This window comes from Olea europaea, chromosome 5, assembly GCF_002742605.1.
Source record: "Olea europaea var. sylvestris chromosome 5, O_europaea_v1, whole genome shotgun sequence".
Classification (NCBI taxonomy): Eukaryota; Viridiplantae; Streptophyta; class Magnoliopsida; order Lamiales; family Oleaceae; genus Olea; species Olea europaea.
This window is the reverse complement of record NC_036241.1, coordinates 14,788,502-14,807,876: the sequence shown is the minus strand read 5'-3', so window position 1 is coordinate 14,807,876 and position 19,375 is coordinate 14,788,502. Positions and strand designations below refer to the sequence as shown.

Here is a 19,375-nt window from a genome sequence, read left to right as displayed (position 1 = left end):
TTCTAGAGTAGCAGCTAGTTAGTTTACTTCCTGTACGTTGAATCTTTCTATGGTACCTTTTCCATTTCTAAAGAGACAGATTTTTTGAACAATGTGTGCAAATAAGAAAATCAAACAAATAATAAAAACCTGCATAGCAACAACTCAATTAGTGCAAAACAATACCAAATTAGACGTCATACAAAACACTGGTAAGTGGTAACCTCCGAACCACTTCTCCTACTCATTGTTCAAATTAGTTTTAAAAAGATCAAATTCATAGTATAATTTTATTTATTTTTTATTTTTTGAATTTTGGTGCAACTGTATAATTTCAAATGATTCGGTATAACTTTCGAATGAAAAATAAGAAAGATAATAATTAAAAATTAAGTTTAATTAAAGTAAGAGAGAAATAAAGTAAAATTAGAATTTGATATCCGGGACACTGGTCATCATTTGAGGGGTGGTTTGTTGAAAAAAAAAATGTAACAGAGAAAAGTAGAGTAGATTGATACAGATGAAAACGTTTTATCGGTTGAATAGTTGAGTGGATGCCTACCAATTATGCATATAGAACCGTCCAATTGAAATTTTTCTTGTCAGTTAAGCCCAAGATTTTATTTAAAATGAGAGTAGAATACACATATTTAACAAGCAAAAATGGCATAACAAATTAGCATGTGGTATATATTGCTTCCATGATTTATATGTGATTTGTATTACTTTCGAGAAATTCAGTATAAATCAGTATATACTTGAAATCATATGTAATTAATTCTGTGAACCAATACAGGCTTACGTGTTCGTAACTTAATTAGAAATATGTAGGATTACATACAAGTATATAATTGAATGACATTTAAGATTCTTTTGATTAAATTGGATCATCAATTTTCAATTTAGACAAGAATTAACCATTGACAAGTAATTGAGGATTGCTACCGTTGATTTGTCGTCCCAATGCTTTGCTTGATCGAATTTTATTTTAAGATCATATGCATTCGAATTACTCAGTTTAATTGTTAATTAGGAAAATCAATCCCAAAAACTCAAATATTTAATTTGTGTATTTTCTTAAATTTAGTTTTGATTAAGGTAGAATTGAAAATCAGTCTTCATTAAACGATAATTTATCTATCATTATATTATTTATTATGATACCATCCGCTTGTGGATAAAGTTGTAACAAGTTTTTGACGGATTATTTCTTTTGATTATTACTTTATTTAGTTTAGCTTCAACAAATTTTTTCTATTTTCCTTTTTACCTTTCCTTTTGATGTTGATTTTCCATTCTTCTCCTTGTTTCAGGTTTGCACTCGTACACGCGTCGTTTGAAAAGTCATTAAAAATAGATTTATTGACATAAAAATTTTAATTTTTTTTATTGTATACTCTGATAATTTGGTCAACCTAATAGCAGTTTAGTATTACATGGTAATGCATAAATAAATAATTCCATAAAATAAGGATGTTTAATAATTTAAATAGGCATAAAATTCGGATACAAGATTATTTATTTATTTATTTATTATTATTATTTTTGAAATGAAAGTCTGTAAAAGTCAAATGAATTTTTTAAAAGGCTATAGATGTCTGTACTGGGTATTGTACTTACATTTTGAAATCTTGTTACTGGGTTCTGCACAAGTTGAAAGAAAAGTGTACAAGGGTCATGGAAGACACAAATTTAATCTGGTTCTTTTGTTATACAAAAAAAATAAATTTACACGCAAGTATCAATTGGCATTTTACTCTAAATCAGAAGACACGAAAGAGCCGGAACAGCGAATTTATATATAATTTCCCTAAAAATTAAAATTCTTGCTCCTCTCCATACATATATTATCCAATATTCTTTGTAAAAAATGTAATCAAATTGAAATCTCCATCATTTCAGCTGCCAAATTCTCCAGCATCAGTGCTTCTACTTCTCTATTGCACAACATCTTGTTCCCTGTGATTTACCAAATTAACATTTATTAATTAACTGTCACTCTATCACTTGCAAAGGAGAAGTTAAATGGACAGAAACTTGAATTCAGGATCTTTATCTCCTCTATTATCATATTGAAATAATGCGATGAATTCAACTAAATTAATTAGAAACTGAATAGAACTCACCGTAGAGAGACGATATTGTTAGATTAGGAATAGGGTTTGGGAGCTTCTTAAGAGGGCAGGATGAAAGTGGAAGAACTGGTAGATTTTGACAATTGCAAATTTCAATCATATAACCATCTGGATCATGGAAGAACAATTGATCCACTGTTATGCCTCCTTCTTTAACCACTGCTGTCACATATTCTATCTTCATTTCTTCCAATTTCAGAATAATGAGTTCCATATCTGAGCATTGAAATGAAATGTGGTTGTCTTTTGGATTTATTTTCTCCTTTTTGTTGGGAACATTTTCCGCAGCTTCAAGCAAATGGATTCCTATTCCATGGTTGAACAACCTACAAAGTACATTCAATTTGGATTAGTAATCAAATTACCGCCAGAGTCGAAAAATATTCTTTGGAGCATTCGACTAGACACAATAACACATACATACACATAGATATGAATCTACGTACCAAGCTCCTTCAAAGTCAAAAGAAGAGGGTCTCTTGATTAGGACGAATCCAAGAACTTCCTCATAAAACTGCACAGATTTCTTGACAGATTTGCAGACAAAAGAGACATGATTTAATGACAAAAATGGCAAGTTCTTTGCTTCATTAGAATATGCTAATGACTCACTCAACATCTCCTCCACTTCTACATTCACAATCTCTCTTGCCATCTCTCTCTAAAACTCCCTCTTTTAGTCGTAATATAGTAATATATGCAGTCCTCTAATTGCATTGATTATAATGTACACACATATATAAGCAGAATGAATAGAGAAGATGGGGTGGGGGTGGTATATTTGCCATCCCAATCCTAGGTGATATGCACGTGATCAGTTCAACTTTCAATCTTATCCACGGACGCAATTGGAATTGATCAACTTGCTAGACCATTTAACATGGCTGTTGAGATGTTATCCAAAATATATTTGAATAGAAGGATTCATTAAGATTTACAAGTAAGCTTTGTGCAGATTTCACAAGGAATGTACTGCTTATTCTAGAATTAAATAAATACTTGATAATTATAGACTCGGATATTTGTATATTATATTGTAATATTGAGACTATAGAGAATTGAACACGATTAAAGAAAACAAGCGTACGCATGACAAAAATTGCCATTATTGTTTTTAATCTCATCTAGAACAATATGTTTAGTACTTAAACGTAAATTTAAGCTACTTTTCGGCAAAGTTTTCTTAGAAATAAAAAATTGCTTATTTTAAAAGTAAGATATGAATTACATCCAATATAATATATGTAACTTGTTTGGCTTCATCTTTGACAAATAAAAGTTCATTTATTTTTTAAATTAGTTATTTACTTAAAAGTAGTTTTTTAAGCTTAACCAAACACGCATACTAAAGAGTTGAGTGATGAAAATTAGGAACATATATAATTAATATATCAAAGTACATTGGACGCTTAGGCCTGTATAATTTTGGACCCAAATTATTTGTGCGTTCCTTCATGACTTCACCTACAATTATTGTTTCCACTATTAATTGCTGATAAACGTTTCAAGTATAGGGCCCGTTTGTAGTCTGTCAAGAAAACAATACTTAAAAGCTATATAAAGAAATTATTCAATCATTTTTTTTAAACAAGTAATTGGCTCTCATAATGTAGAGTAAAGACTTGAATCTACTTACCATCTCAGAGTATGTATATAAAATAATAGAATAATTACTCATCTACACTAAATATTTCTTCAATGAAAAGTTGTATACATTCTCGTAAAATTTCATCATGAAAGGAAAGTTTGATATATTGAATAAGATAGCAAAAACATGATTATGGATTAGAATTAGATACTTCGTAAAATTGATCAATTGTTCTATTGAGATGTTGTCCTGAACGTACCAGGTAAAACTTGATAATATTTAATAATATAAAATACATTTAAAAAATGTTTGGTTGTGTCAACAAGTTAGTTTGAAATTTTCTGTAAGTTTCTTTTTATATTCTGCAAGTTCTTCTGCACATGATTGACTTTAGCTAGCTAATTTGAGGGGGAAAAAATATGAACCAATCATTTATTATTTTTTTTATTTTTTTATTAATTTTTTTTTTGGGTGTTTACACTGTCCTAAATTATTAATGAAACTTGACAAAGCCAGCTGTTCAAATTATTTCCAAAATTCTTGATTCGTTTTTCGATTCAATTAATTGCAGGGAATACCATTTTGTGAAGCAACATAGGCTGATTTTATTTTTTTAAATAATTCTTTCTCTTATTCTATATTTATAAATATTGACATATATTTTTGTTCCTGTCTACAAGAGAACAACATTAACATCAGTGTCCATTTACCGATATTAAGCCCCCTTCTTTTAAGAATAAATTTTCTGAAAATTGATTTTTTCAGAGTATGTATTGCTAAAAGTGAAAAAAAAAAAAAAAAAATTGACCAATTTCTAATCAAAGTGCATCAAACATTTTGTGACATTATCACAGTAAAATGAAATGGCATTTTATTATAAGTTTATTGACTACCTTTTTTAAATCGTAATATTCGGAGATAGAAATCAATAAGTACACTAGGAAACGACAACCACGTTGGTATCTCTCTAAGACTACTTCGAACGGTACATCAAATTTGGTGTAAAACCATTCCAATTGTACACCAAATTTGGTATAATTTTACCCACCATTTTCTTTTACACTAAATTTTTGTTCCATCCATGTTCTTATTTTTTGTGTTAAATTTGGTGTTAAGAGTATCTCCAATGGTTACACCAAATTTGGTGTAACTTTTACACTAAATTTCATGCAATTTGATGTAACCTCTACACCAAATTTAGAATAATCATTGGAGATGCTCTAACATTCTCATCATTTATAAGCAAAAGAGAATTTTGTAAGAGTTTGAATCAGGCAAAATCAACACCTAAATTAGATAGTTTAAGAATATCATCTGATATAAATGAATAACACAAAAGTGAAGCATTCCACCACCATGTAAGGGCACAATACTAGGAGTTCTAGAGGCCAAGCAGTCTGCCATTCGGTTGCCCTCTTTGTAGATATGAGTAACAATAAAATTCATCTATAATACCTATCTCAAACCGAATACCAACACCATAAATACTTGAACGCGGAATAGCCACCAAATATATAGAGTTCTAAATTTGAAAGCAATACAGACGCCAAAGGAATTGATTGTGTTAGCCTCTTTTTCATTCACTTATTGTTCGTGGCAATTTGAATTAATGAAGTTCTTTGTTTGGCCGCTAGAAAAAATAAAGAAAAATCAAGAGCATTATTATTTTAATGGTAGTGGAGATGATGATTATTTAATGTTGAAAGATTTAATTCAATAAGTGTGATCCAATTCTAATATAAGTTTTTTGATTTAATGGTTAACATGATAAAGACTAAGCCCCGTTTGATTCTCATTCTTTGACCACAAAAATGAAAAATATGATCGTTATCCATCATATCAAGCCACCATATTTGACTTTCTATCTCTTGTGTAATCCCGTAACGACTATATTTTTCATTCTCATTCTTACAAAAATGAGTACCAAATGGAGCCTAAAACAAAATACTTAGAGTTCAAATCTCCAATCTTACGTTCATTTATTTATTTGAAGATATGCATGTGTTAAGTTGTGATGTGATTCACGTGATAGAGTATGTTGAAGATAAAATTTAAATGAATACGTTAACATGGAATGCTACAATATCCTAAAGTATGTCAATGCTTTTTGACGTTGAGATGTTAAAAAGATTCTTAAAGTCTTATAAAATTATACACATCATTAATCTAAAAGTATACAAATAAAAAATATGTTTTCTCCACCTATTACAATACATAATTAATTGCTCTATATTAACTTATTATGAGTAAGATGATTTGAATCAGGCTATTTGTAAAAAGTGTATTTACAAAATTCGTTGACAAAACAAGTGTTAGCAAAATCCAAATCATTGATTTCCAATGACTTAAAAATCCGTATTTGAAATGATAAGAGTATATATTATTTTGTTTATCAACTTTGTAAACCAACTTTGTACACATAGCTTAACTCAGATGATTTTCACTCAACGCCACTTAAAACATGGATTGTTTTGTAGTGTAGCATAGCAACATCTACGAAACATCAAGAGATTTCCCTGCATTTAGATTCTTGACATAAAATGGGGTCAATATTACTAACCTATCTAATGAACTGGTCTTCAAAGATATCCCAACTATTTTTGAGGACTCGGATAATAGTAACTTGCATAACAGCCAGTGCTGCATTCTCCTTGATTCTTAGCCATTTGATTTTCTGTTAAGATAGTTTAATTGTAAACCATTTTTTTTTTCCACAGCTATATTCGCGTCTGTATTTCTCTATATATCTCCAATATAATACAATAAACATATCAAACGCCATTTATTATTGATTGTTTCAGACAATAAGTCATTGTTTGAGCCACATTATATTCCTAAAAATGCATTTTTGAATAGTGCATTGATGAAAAATATGTTGTTAAAATATAAAAAAAAGTTTTAGATTTATGTATAATATTATTTTATTGAAGAATATGTGGTTGAAATGATATCAAATCACTGTTTAAGAATGTATTTTTTTGAAAAAAAAGTGACTCAAACATAGGCTAAATGTATAATTGCACTTGATACTTTTCAAGAACGTTGGTTGTACCTAAAAGCATGGTGGTTGTACTTTTTAGTGCAGTAGACCAGTAGTTGTTGAAGGCTAGATTAACTTCCACTATTTCCTATTTAAACATTTCGCCAATATCATTATATATAATGGATATTATTCTTATTTAAGTTTGAAAAGTCATTTGCTTAACGTGTAGATATAATATTTTTGTTAAATTTGATTTTTATCTAAGTTTGAAAAGTCATTTGCTGAAAAGTCATTTGCTGAACTTCTAGAAATAATATTTTTTGATAACTTATCTCTGCTTTAACTAGTCAGTATTGAGTTCTCAGTCCATTGTAATATAAAGATAATGTTATGGCAGTTCAATGCAATTGCAGCTTAGAAAAACTGATTTTATTTCAGTTTAGCAAATATTGTGGATTTAGTTGTTACTGCGTATAAACGATTCAAATTTTCTCTCCGTCAATTTAGAACTTTTAACTGTTGGGTTTATTAATTTGTCACGCACGGGCATACATATGTAATTAATTGTATTTAAGGCTATTTTAAAGTTGAACACAATTAAAGTGATTTAATAAACAATTAAATTGTTGGCTTAGGCATCTAAATAAATTGTGGGCCAGATTATATGTCTAAAGACCGGATCCATTATAGTTAAGATTCCTTGATGGATGAACATACATATAAAAATATAAATAGGACTATAATCCCCAATTCATATGCAACTTCATATTCTTTGTACTTCCTATCAACACAAGGAAAATAAAGATAAAGCATATTGAAGGAGAATATCCAATACCCACAATCAAGAATCAAGAAGAAGGTATTCAAAAATCAAGACTATGGATCAAAAAGAAAACCAAGAACAAGATTTAAAGAATTAAAGGACGCAAAATTTAAAATTAAAAGTGAAGAAGCTAAACATTAAGAAGTTCCAGTATTAAGAAATTATTCTCGATGAATTAAGGTATGTTCCGCATAAGAGTGTCAATTTGACTCGTCGGCTCGAAAAGCTCTTGTATTGGCCTGGGAAAAGTCCGAGCTAGCCTGTGTCACAGAGATGTATTCATAAACGAAGACTCCAAATTAGACTCCAATGGTATAGAAGCCAACTCTAAATTCACATGATTTCTTAAAATAAGTTGAGTATTCGAAGATTTTGTATTACATTGCAAGATAATAAAACATGGGCTCCTTTACGAATCTTCAGGACTCCACCTTCAACAGTACATGTTTCCTTTTAAATCAAGAATACTTAAGGAGATGATATTTCTCTTTAGGTCTGGAACATGTCTCACTGCATCAAGTGTTCCAACCGTTCCATCAAACGTCTTTATTCTAACCCGACCAATACCATCTATTCGATAAGGTGTATATATATCGATCATCACAACACTTTTTGTAACTTCTTCATATGGTGACAACAATTCCCGATTGGACGACATATGAAAAGTGTAAGTTGTATCCAAAATCCAAGCCTCACTAGGTTTGGAGTTGTAATTAGACATAAGTAAAAGCTCTCCATCACTGTGAAAAGTTTTAACAATGGCTTCACCTAAAGTATTTAATTGCTTTCCTTTCTGAAAAGTGGCAACCAAATTTTTTCTATTACGTAACTTATATCAATCTTTAATTAAGTGCTCCATATTCTTACAATAAATTTTGAAGTTAGACCTTAATTTGCCCTTTGTACAACCACCATCAAGAACAAGACTATCTCCATGAACCTCAACAATATGCTTCATCTTCTTATTTGAAAATAGAGCATCATGGACTTTTTCTATAGTGAAATCACAACTATATAAGATCGTGTCTTTAAACAACAAATATGATGCAGGCAAAAAAACTACAAAATCAATCGCATAGAAGTGAGCACTACTCGACATCCTAATCTGCCACAACGAAAATCTTGTACTGCGACCCAATAACGGAACATCAAATTTCATGGTTGCCATCTTAAAACAAAATATTCCTGTGAATTACGCCTGAACACTGATACTGCTTGTTATGAATCGAACCAAATCTGAAACCACTTTATTGAAAGCGGAACAATTCTAATATCAATTTGTTATGAAACAGATAAGAGATTAAGATAATTATATGAAGTAAACATCACAAGAACACAAAAAGAAAATTATTTGCAGAAGATGGAAATTTTATTCTAATATGGAGGAAGAATACAAAGATTTTGTGTTTGTAATTTGTCTATCTTGTAACGAGGTCAAACAATCCAACTAAATTGTAGAAAAGAGCCAAATATATATATAGGGAACAATCCAAGCTCTAGAACTAAAGTTGTAAATGAAATAGAATGACCAAAACTTTTCTTATCTTAATCTCTTTACATCCAACACAAATTGCAACTCACAACACGGCTTCCAAATAGAATATCAAATAGACTTTGAATAGTATTCCAAAAATCATTTAAATAGAATCTCTCTTAATGTACATTTCGATTAGAACTCTCAGATATTTTCAACAAAGAATTTGAGTCACAAACAAATTCTAACATTGGAAAAGAAATGAATTTTTGTAAAATGAAGCTCAAACAAGGCCAGCTAAAATGTTTACATGCAAATTAATAAATTCCACAACATTTAATCCAATAAAATAAAACTAGTTTCATCTATATGGAGGACCCACATTGTAATACTATGGCATTATTTTATATTAAAGGAGTGAAAAATCAATAATGATTATAAAAGAAGAGAGAAAATAATACGATGGTCGTATCTACACGCTAAGCAACTTATCACCAACTTTTTCTTCTTCTTAGTAATATAATATTGGTGAAAAGATATTCGTACTAACTTGATATAGTCTAATTATAACAACCTAATCAATATTCGGGAAGCTAATTTAGCTATAGCCTCTACCAACTAATGCTTGAACAAATACAAAATGAGCTGTGTACAATTATAAGTAACAACTACAACGACCTTTCCAAAAAAAGGCTTAGGTACAACCACCAGTCTTAAAAAGCTTTTAAGTTTAAGCCCATGTTTGGAAGCCATTTTCAGCGGATTTTTAGCAAAATTCTGTTCCTTATACAGTAAAAATGTACCTACATTTATTGACCAAATCAAGCAAAATTACCTTTGTACCATTTTGACATTTATTTCATTGTATTTGAGGGATGGGCATTTCAGAGAATTTGCTTGATATTGAGTCAATAAACGTCTATAGAGGGATCCATGTATTGTTCCAACAGTCCAAATTATTCTTAAAATCCTATAAGAATCGTGCCCAGACAAGGGCTAAATTGACTCTATTTAGTGAAAGGAATAATGATCTATAAAGAAAAATTCACGTGCATGAAAAATTACACTTGAGAATCTTTCTTGATGTTCAGTACCATGTGTTTTTGACACCATTTGTTTGTTACGTGGTTACTTATAGTTCAAAAATATTTTCTTCTAGTTGCATAACCGTGTGCCAATAATCACAATATCTTTCTAGTCAATAAAATTATTGGTGAAATAAAGCATATACCAATAGTAACCAGTGATCTAATAAGATAGTGATATCCATTTTTATTGATGATTTCCCAATTACGTAGACCATCTATAAGGTGGAAGGTAACTTAAAATAAAATAAAATCTCATTTGATTGTCGAATATGTTACAGTGATGGTTGATATGATATACCTACATTAAATTAGAAAGTTCCCATTAACAAGGTAATATGAAATGTTGGTCACTGGCCTTTTTAATGTTATTCAATTCAAGTATTAAATATCTAAATATACATCTTCCAAATGCACAAGTGTTATATGTATACAATCACTTCTTGAATAAACAACACGTTTGGAATCTTTGAATGTGACAACAAATAATGTAAATGTAACAAGTTTTCCTTTCACCCGGTGATTAGTTGGGATTATTTTCAGAAAAAAACAATTCTATGTCAATGGACTTTTTTCCTTTCACACCAAATAGTGTGGAAGGTTGAAATTATTATTGGAAGAAAAGACCTTTGTCAGTGGACCTTTTGTCAATCACATCGTAGTTCAGGAAGTAGTATTTTCTATTTTAATTTTCTTGATTTAGTCTGCACTAACTTTGTTTTCGGACACTGAGATTATCCTTTTTAAACTACTTAGTCCCTGTTTGATAATCATTATTTTTTAAAAAATAAAAAATAAAATTGAACATTGATATTTTGAAGAATGTATAGTTAAAAAGTAAGAATATATTGTGGATTTACGTACAATATATTTTATTGTATGAATGTATTGTCAAAATGAGTGTGAATTAAAGAGTGTTGGAATGATGATTATCAAATAGGGAGTCGCACAATAATCATGCATTTTATCAACTTCTATCAAAATTTATCAAAAAATTATTCTTAGCTAAATCAAATAGGGGCTAATGATGTTAAACTTAATAATCATACATCAATTAAAGATATATGGTAAAACAATAGTTACAATAAAAAATTATCATTGAATAAAGCACATGCATTTTAAGCTAAACACATGAGTTTCATACTTGTTAGGTTTTTTATACCCAATAATCTCGGGCGATAATGTTAAACATTGTTGGATAGTAGGATTAGATTTCATAGCCTTTGGCCGATAATTGAAATATTTATTAACACACTCGATTAATTGACTCAACCTGAAAAACAATTTGAGGGTCGTTTAAAGCAACTTAATATAGTTAATGTTGCTCACGGCCCATTTACTTCTTGGATAGCTCACTTTTGTGTTCCGACCCCTTTAACCATTAGTTGGTCCATGAGCCCACTATATTAGTCCACTACTATTGCACCCTAAAACTATATATTGGCCTCAATGGCTCGCCAACATTGTTCCCGTCATCCGAACGGAAAAATCAGGGTTGACATCGATTATCGTGACTTGAACGATGCTTAGCTACTGAGCTACGACCCGACTATTCCTGAATCCTATGAGAGAATAGAGTAAGGGTCTACCGATCCATACTAACTATAGTTGAGCTAAAGCTTTAACAATTACTTTGACCCAGCCAGAAGTACCTCATTGATTGTTGACTGGTGGCATTGCACTACTCTCACTCTTCGTCGACAATGAATAAGCCGTGTGTGTGCAATTGAAAAAGGAGGCAGCCGACTTTTCTCTTGTTTTCTCTCTTGAGTCTTGAAATTGAACCCGTCTTCCTCTATTCTTGGTTATTCATTGCAGCCACCATATTGTATTCTTTGTGAACACATTGAGTTGAGCAACCGAAGTAAGAATCGTTGTTTGGGTTGGAGCCATACTTGGGTGTGTTTAAGAAGGTTGAGATTGGTGAAACTGAGTTTGGAAAATCCACCATCGAAGGTCGATTCTTCAACATTTGGTATCAGAGCGGGGTTGGGGTGGAATTTTTGGCCAAAATCCGACCAGAAACAGACTAGAAGCTGGCAGAAAACAGAAAAATTGGACTGCCCAGTTTTTGCACCAAAAATCGCACCTGCAAACGTGATTTCCCGTCAATCCAGAAGTCCGTTGGTGAAACGGAGACCAAGGTTGAAACATGCAGGTGGAAGCGGTGCTTGGTGTGTGGCGCGTGATTCCGACAACGGCGCGTGGCATCCTCAGTGGTGGGGCGTGAGGGCGCGTGGCGTCGATTCTGGGGAAGCTGTCTTCAGGCAGTTTGTTCCTCACTTTATTTCTAACATTTTTCGTATTGGAAGTTTTCTGTTTCAGGCTACACAAAAAAAGTTGGACGATTTTGTCCTTGATGGATCAATGGCCGAAATTGCCACATATTTACTAAATAACTTTAGGCCAAAATTGCGGCCCCAAAGCAGTAAATTCGCATCTCTCGTAACTTACGGACTCAGATAGATTCACTCTAGTATATTGACTTATCTCAATTTAAATTTCAACATTAGTAGATCATCGTGTGGGGTGATCGTTAGAATTGAGGGTTGTCATTTCTTGGCAACCATTGCTTGTGCTAGAAATTAGGATTACTTGCTCTCTTGTAATTGAGTACTTATTTTTGAATAAATTAGCGTATTGTGCTTTGTGTTAAAATTGTCGTGAAATTTCGTTTGATTGGATATACCTATCTTGTTGCATCATAAATTTCGGTATGTTGTTTACGAAATTCTGGGAATCTAGAATGGTGTATATTGCGGTCATAGGATTACTTTGTGTGATCTATTTGTGCATTTGATTGCCTTGTTTTTCCAAAAATATCTTTGCATTTCGAAGTTGGCATTTTTAATGGAAAAGGTGATTTTTTCAATTTGGCAACAACAAATGAAAGGTATTTTGGTTCAACAAAAGGTTTCAAAAGTCATTGAATGCAATTTTCAAGCTACTTTTTCAAAAGAACAAAAAGAAGAAGCCGATGAGCTTGCTTATACCTCAATCATTTTACATCTGTCTGACGCTGTTTTGAGAAAAGTAAGAAAACTAAAAACCACAAAAGATTTTTGAAAAAAGTTGGAAGATCTATATTTGCTTAAATCCACTCCCAATAAACTTTATCTTCTTGAGCGTTTCTTCAGTTTTAAAATGGATCCTTCAAAGGATCTTGATGATAATCTGGATATTTTCAATAAACTTGTCCAAGATTAACTGTGAAGAAATCATATCTGAAACATATAAGACTATTATCTTACTTAATTCCATGCCTGAGTCATATAAGGAAGTTGAAAATGCCATTAAGTATGATAGGGATACGTTAACTCCTGAGATTGTCATAAACTCGCTTAGGAGTAAGGAAATGGAAATGAAGGCTGAAAATGAAGATAAGATGAGTGATGAGTTACACATGATAAGGAGTAGGATGAAATTTAAGCAAATGAATTTGGATAAAGCTCAAAATAGTTGTAATTCGAGTAGTGACTCGAGTGATGAAAGTGGTAAGATGAAGGGCAAGGGACGGGACAAGTTTAGTGGTAGGCGGTGTTATAGTTGTGGTAAGTTTGGATACTTTATTAGGGATTGTCCCAAGAAGAAGGATAAACAGAAAGGTAAGATGAGAGGTGAGACGAATGTGGTTGAGGGGTCGATCTATGACCCCAGTGAGGTTTATTGAGAGAGTAAATCTAGTCACAGCATATGCATCTGTGTGTGATCATTTCAGCATGTATGTGATTACCTAATTTGTTGCATGACTATATGTTGCATTTCAATTTGTTTGATATGTGTGTTTGCATGAATTTGAGGTAATGTGATTACTTGGTATAATCGTTTGCATGCATCGTGAGTTAGGATGCATTAGCGGTGTGTTAGATGTCTTTTGGTAAGGTGGAGTATAGATGTCTAGAGGTACATGATGTTTTGTATCGGGGAATGTAGAGTGTGACATTTGGATCAAAAGTGGAGATGTGATCAAATGTGTAGAATCATTTATCTGTGAAAGAAACCCTGTCCAGGTGGAGTGCAAGAGAGACACTTCTATCACTTTTGTAAAGTGGAATCCCATTATCCACGTAAGTTGGAAGAAGTTATGTGGTGATAGAAGATTATCCCAAAACATAAGATCTATTGTGATTTATCAATTAGACATGAATTGAGTAATCTATTTAGTGAGCATGATCGGCGATAAGAGGAGATATGTGCTCTCGAGGTGGGAGTAACACGAAATGAGATAGGATAAGTGTGGTGAGATCTTGCGTGGGGTCACTTATGCATTTGTTGCATATGTGTTTGACCGTGTGTTGATTGACTTGGTATTAATCTTTGGTTCTTTGTGAACGCGATTTTCTTAAAAGATCTGTATAGTATCCTATATAATATCTTCATTGCATGATTATTTATTCACTGTGATACTTGTTCCTATTTGGGTGTTTTTTGGACCTTAGTCCCTGTGAGTAATGGAGCAGGTATGGTGTGTGTTTCGTTTCGAAACACGATATAAGGTCTGAGATACCAATTTTATTAAATTACCTTGATTATGTAAGCTTAAACTTTGTATTTTGGTTACTTGCAGATTATTAGGCATCAAGGTGGAGATTGTTGGGTTTTTGATATCCAATAATAATCCCGGGCAATGATGTTAAGCAGTGTCGGATAGTAGGATTAGATTTCATAGGTTTTGGCTGATGATTGAAATATTTATGGACACACTCAATTAATTGGCTCAACCCGAAAAATAACTTGAGGGTCGTTTGAAGCAACTTAATATAGTTAATGTTGCTCACTGCCCATTTACTTCTTGGATGACTCACTTTTGGGCTCCGGCCCCTTTAACCATTAGTTGGTCCATGAGCCCACTATATTACTCCACTACTATTACACCCTAAAACTATATATTGGCCTCATTGTTGAATAAGCTCAGTGTGTATTCAATTGAAAAAGGAGCCAGCTGACTTTTCTCTTTTTTCTCTCTTGAGTCTTGAAATTGAACCTGTCTTCCTCTATTCTAGGCTATTCATTGCAGCCACCATATTGTGTTCTTTGTGAACACATTGAGTTGAGCAACCGAAATAAGAATCGTTGTTTAGGTTGGAGTCATACTTGGGTGTGTTTAATAAGGTTGAGATTGGTGAAATTGAGCCCGAAAAATCCACCATCAGAGGTCGATTCTTCAACAATACTTTTGTCTTAACCTTTATTTCTTAGATAGTATTGTACCCACAACCGTGCCACCTGTCTAGGGCCACATGGGCCCTAGTTTTCTGAGGGACATGTGTCCCCTGGCCAAGTAGAATAATTATATGTACCTAACTTGTCATTTTTAGACACTCGTCGACCCCAGTTAACGTGTCCATCCAAAAAACGTGCGGAGTAAATATAAATTGACAAATTTAACATCAAACTTTATTGCACAAGGAGGGAAAAAAAAAAAAGGAAAGGTCACGGAATTGGATCTCCCTCAAATAGATGAATCTAGGATTGATTGTGGAACCAAGCATAAATATAGAATACAGAATACAAAGAAAAAAAATCATCAATCATAAAGTATTGAACAAAATTTCCAACACATAACCATTTATATCTTCCCGATAGCTTAATTTCAATAGCCCACCGATATGTGTGATACATTACAATACACAAAGAAAATGAGGAAATTTTCTCTAATTTTTGGTATTCATAGGAATCAATGATTTCACGATTAAAAATAATTATTTGATAATATTTGATGAAATAATCAACAACTAGACTTAAGCATGCTCGGGTTAATGTGCCTCCTAATCAGGAAATGCCTTACTTCAACGTTTTAATTTGTATATCTTTCTTCGCACTGCATCAACATACCAATTTATTCAATTTCAAATTGCCTCAACATAATTGGGTTCGTTGAAGATATTGCTATTGTAAGCTTCTGGTGGATATGAATTATGTAAATATTATTTATATTTTCAAATACAGATTTTTAATGTATAAATTTTTTTTCACGTATTAGCCCAGCTTGAAATTATTTAGCCCGGTCTTGAATTCAATTTTGGATCCGTCCCTAAACATACCAATTTATTCAATTTCAATTTGCTTCAATATAATTGGGTTCGTTGAAGATATTGCCGTTGTGAGCATCTGGTGGATATGAATTATGTAAATATTATTTATATTTTCAAATAAATGAAGAAACTATAAAAAGCTTGCCTCATGCTACTTCACAAATTAGTGTTTACAATTGAATAAACAAGAATCAAGAAATTTGGACGTGAAAAGAAGCTTGTTTTTGGCAAGTTTCATTACGATAACACGGGAAATAATAATAATAATAATAATAATAATAATAATAATAATAGACAGGTGTAAAAGGACTTGGAATTTCCTTATATCAATGCATTAATGATGGATTTGTTGCGCGTTGAAGTGTGTATTCAACTCCTGGAACTAGGTCTACCATTCTAAAGGATCATTAATTTTTGCAGGTCTTTCTGTAAGATTAATTATTAAAAAATAAAATCCATCAAATTTCCTGCTAATTTCTTCCCTTAAGCAAACGTTCCTTTTTGTTTTCTTTTTTTTTTTTTTTTTTGACAAAAACTTTATTCATATTATTTGTGATTCCAGAAAATGTAGGTATTAGTGGATAAAAAGTGATTTGACAATTTATAAATAATTTATAAACATAGACTAAATGATTAGTTTTTACCAAAATATGCTCAACACTTTAAATATCTGGGAATGCATAGTTTCAATCATATTTTTAGTGAAGGTTTGGGCACCTAATCTTCCGTTTGGCCCACATTTTTTGAAGTGAAAATGGGTGAAATAGTTTTTTTTTTTTTTTTAAAGTAGGTGGTTAAAATAAAAAAATTCTATTTATGTGTAATATTCCCCTTTACTTTAAAAGAGGGGATCCAAGATTTACTGTTCAAATTGAGGCAGCGACTTCACATTAAACTGGTTTTGTACTGTAGCTGAACTCGTTATGCACTATTCATTACAAAAAAAAAAATTTCTCAAAATAATAATGAAATATGGCAGCATTATTGTTGTCTTTGTTGACTTTATAGAATTATTTGTTGACGGTTACTGTAACTTTACTTAAAAATATCCTTTCACTTCGTTAGAATGTTGTAGCTTCCAGAAATGAAATTAATGAAACCATTTTATTGCCTCATTGTTGACTTACACAAGTGAGTTACTGTAGCTGTTCCTTCCAAAGAAAATCTTCTCGTGCATCATGAGAGAGTGAGACAAAAATTATGGAAGCGAATTGTAGGAATTTTTTATCATGCCAACTACTATTCGTTCAGGAAGCATTTCATTATTGTCCATTTGACCCTTACATGCATACCGATGAATCATTCACTCTTAATCGGGTACAACAATTTTTTTTCCTTGGGTAATTGATCTTGTGTTTTATACCACATAATATTTTTATTATAAAAATTGTCACGGAAAAATAATAAACATTAATAAATAATTAATTTTTATTTTAAAGAAGAAAGACAAGTTATACGCATTTTTTTTAAAATACGCGTTTGATGTACGTTTAACTATTTTTAATATTCATTTAGATAATTCAATGCGTCTATGACATAGTTCTCGAAATGAGTTTCGAGAAAATATAGATGATTTATGCATTCAACTATCGTCGATAAATTTATAAAGTTAGCATGTTATCGAAATTCTTAATTTTTTAAATGATGTCTCTTTTGACATTAAAAAATTTTAAAATTTATTAGGAAATTTTCTAAACGACGTCAAAAATTATTATCGCGAAAAAATAATAAACATCAATAAAATAATTGATTTTTTTTTAAGAAAAAGAGAAGTTATACGCATTTTTTAACACACACGTTTAATGTACGTTTAACTATTTTCAATATTCATTTAGATCATTCGATGTATTTATGATATAGTTCTCGAAATGGGTTTCGAGAGAATATAGAAGATTTATGGTAGATTTTTATTAAAAAAAAAAAACTAAATAAATCACTTAGTGAAAAAAATTGACAAAAAAAAAACAATAGAGCAACTCCGCATAGGAGCAATTTTGCTCCTGATTGCTCCGTGATGCGCGGAGCAATTTTGCTCCTGGCATCCAAGAGTTGATGTCAGAAGCGAAATTGCTCCTGACCCTGGATGTCCTGGCACCCAGGAGCAATTTCGCTCCGTGCATCACGGAGCATTTTGGCAACTTTTTTTTTTTTTTTTGTGAGATGATGTTCAATATCAATTTTATTTTTTTTTCGTTAGGTGATTTATTTAGTTTTTTTTTTTTTTTATAAAAATCTATCATAAATCTTTATAAATATTCTATATTATCTTGAAGTTTATTTTGAGAACTATATAATAGATACATCGAATGATCTATATGAATATCGAAAATAGTTAAACGTATATCAAGCATGTGTGTTAAAAAATGAGTATAACTACTCCTTTTTTCTTTAAAAAATCTATTATTTTATTAATATTTATTAATTTTTCGTGACAATTTTATCAATATAATTTCCTTTTTTCCTTGATGATTGATATATTTTTTATACAAATCTATTTTACCCTTATATAATGTGACACGGAGTATATTAAATCATGTATATTGTTTATTTCCTAAAAGTAGTCGCGATAAATCAAAGTAAAATTTAACACAATGTTGAAAAAAATTAATACTCGGTCAAAAAGATATCGATTAATTTATTTGACGATATTGAATATTTTAAATATATATAAATTTTGGAGGATTAAATTCAAATATATCAAAATTGGGTGATTAAATAAAAATCACAACCCCGTTTAAGTGACAAAATATTATACTATGGTTCAGCTTATGTTTGGCTCCATTAAATTTTTTTCTCATTTTTTTCTCTTTTATTTTCAATCGCAGAATCTTCCATAAAATAATATTATACGTAAATAAAAAAAATTCATTAAATCAATTGGATATTGAACAATAAAAAAAAAAAGATTCGACTAATTACAATATTTAATTATATTGAATATAGTTATCATCAAATAAGTCCTTTTTATGCAAAATAACCACTCAAACTAAAATAATGTTTGATTTATGAGCTCCAATAATTTTGATTTTTAATTCATGCATCAAGAGAACATTTATCCTATCCCCAGAAAATACATTTCAATTATAGCAACACAAAATTTAGGCCAACTAATTTTTCATCTTAATATTTTGACATCTGAAAATTTTTTATATATAAAAGAAATTCGATCGTTTTTAGAAATTTTTTTCTTATTGTTACTTTTTCCTCTCGATCAATTAATTTTTTAAATAATCTAATAAATTTTTTGACGTCATTTAGAAAATTTCCTAATAA

The 19,375-nt window shown here is 31.0% G+C and overlaps 1 protein-coding gene across 1 annotated transcript; it reads right to left on the bottom strand.

Annotated features, from left to right (window-relative positions):
• Window positions 1–1,670: 1,670 nt before the first annotated feature.
• Window positions 1,671–2,833, bottom strand: LOC111394787 (metallothiol transferase FosB-like). The gene is made up of 3 exons (XM_023020770.1): window positions 2,561–2,833; window positions 2,106–2,440; window positions 1,671–1,938 (listed from the first exon to the last, which is right to left on the bottom strand). The coding sequence occupies exons 1-3, from the start codon at window positions 2,767–2,769 to the stop codon at window positions 1,856–1,858; spliced, it is 627 nt and encodes a 208-aa protein (XP_022876538.1). The 5' UTR covers window positions 2,770–2,833; the 3' UTR covers window positions 1,671–1,855.
• Window positions 2,834–19,375: the final 16,542 nt, after the last annotated feature.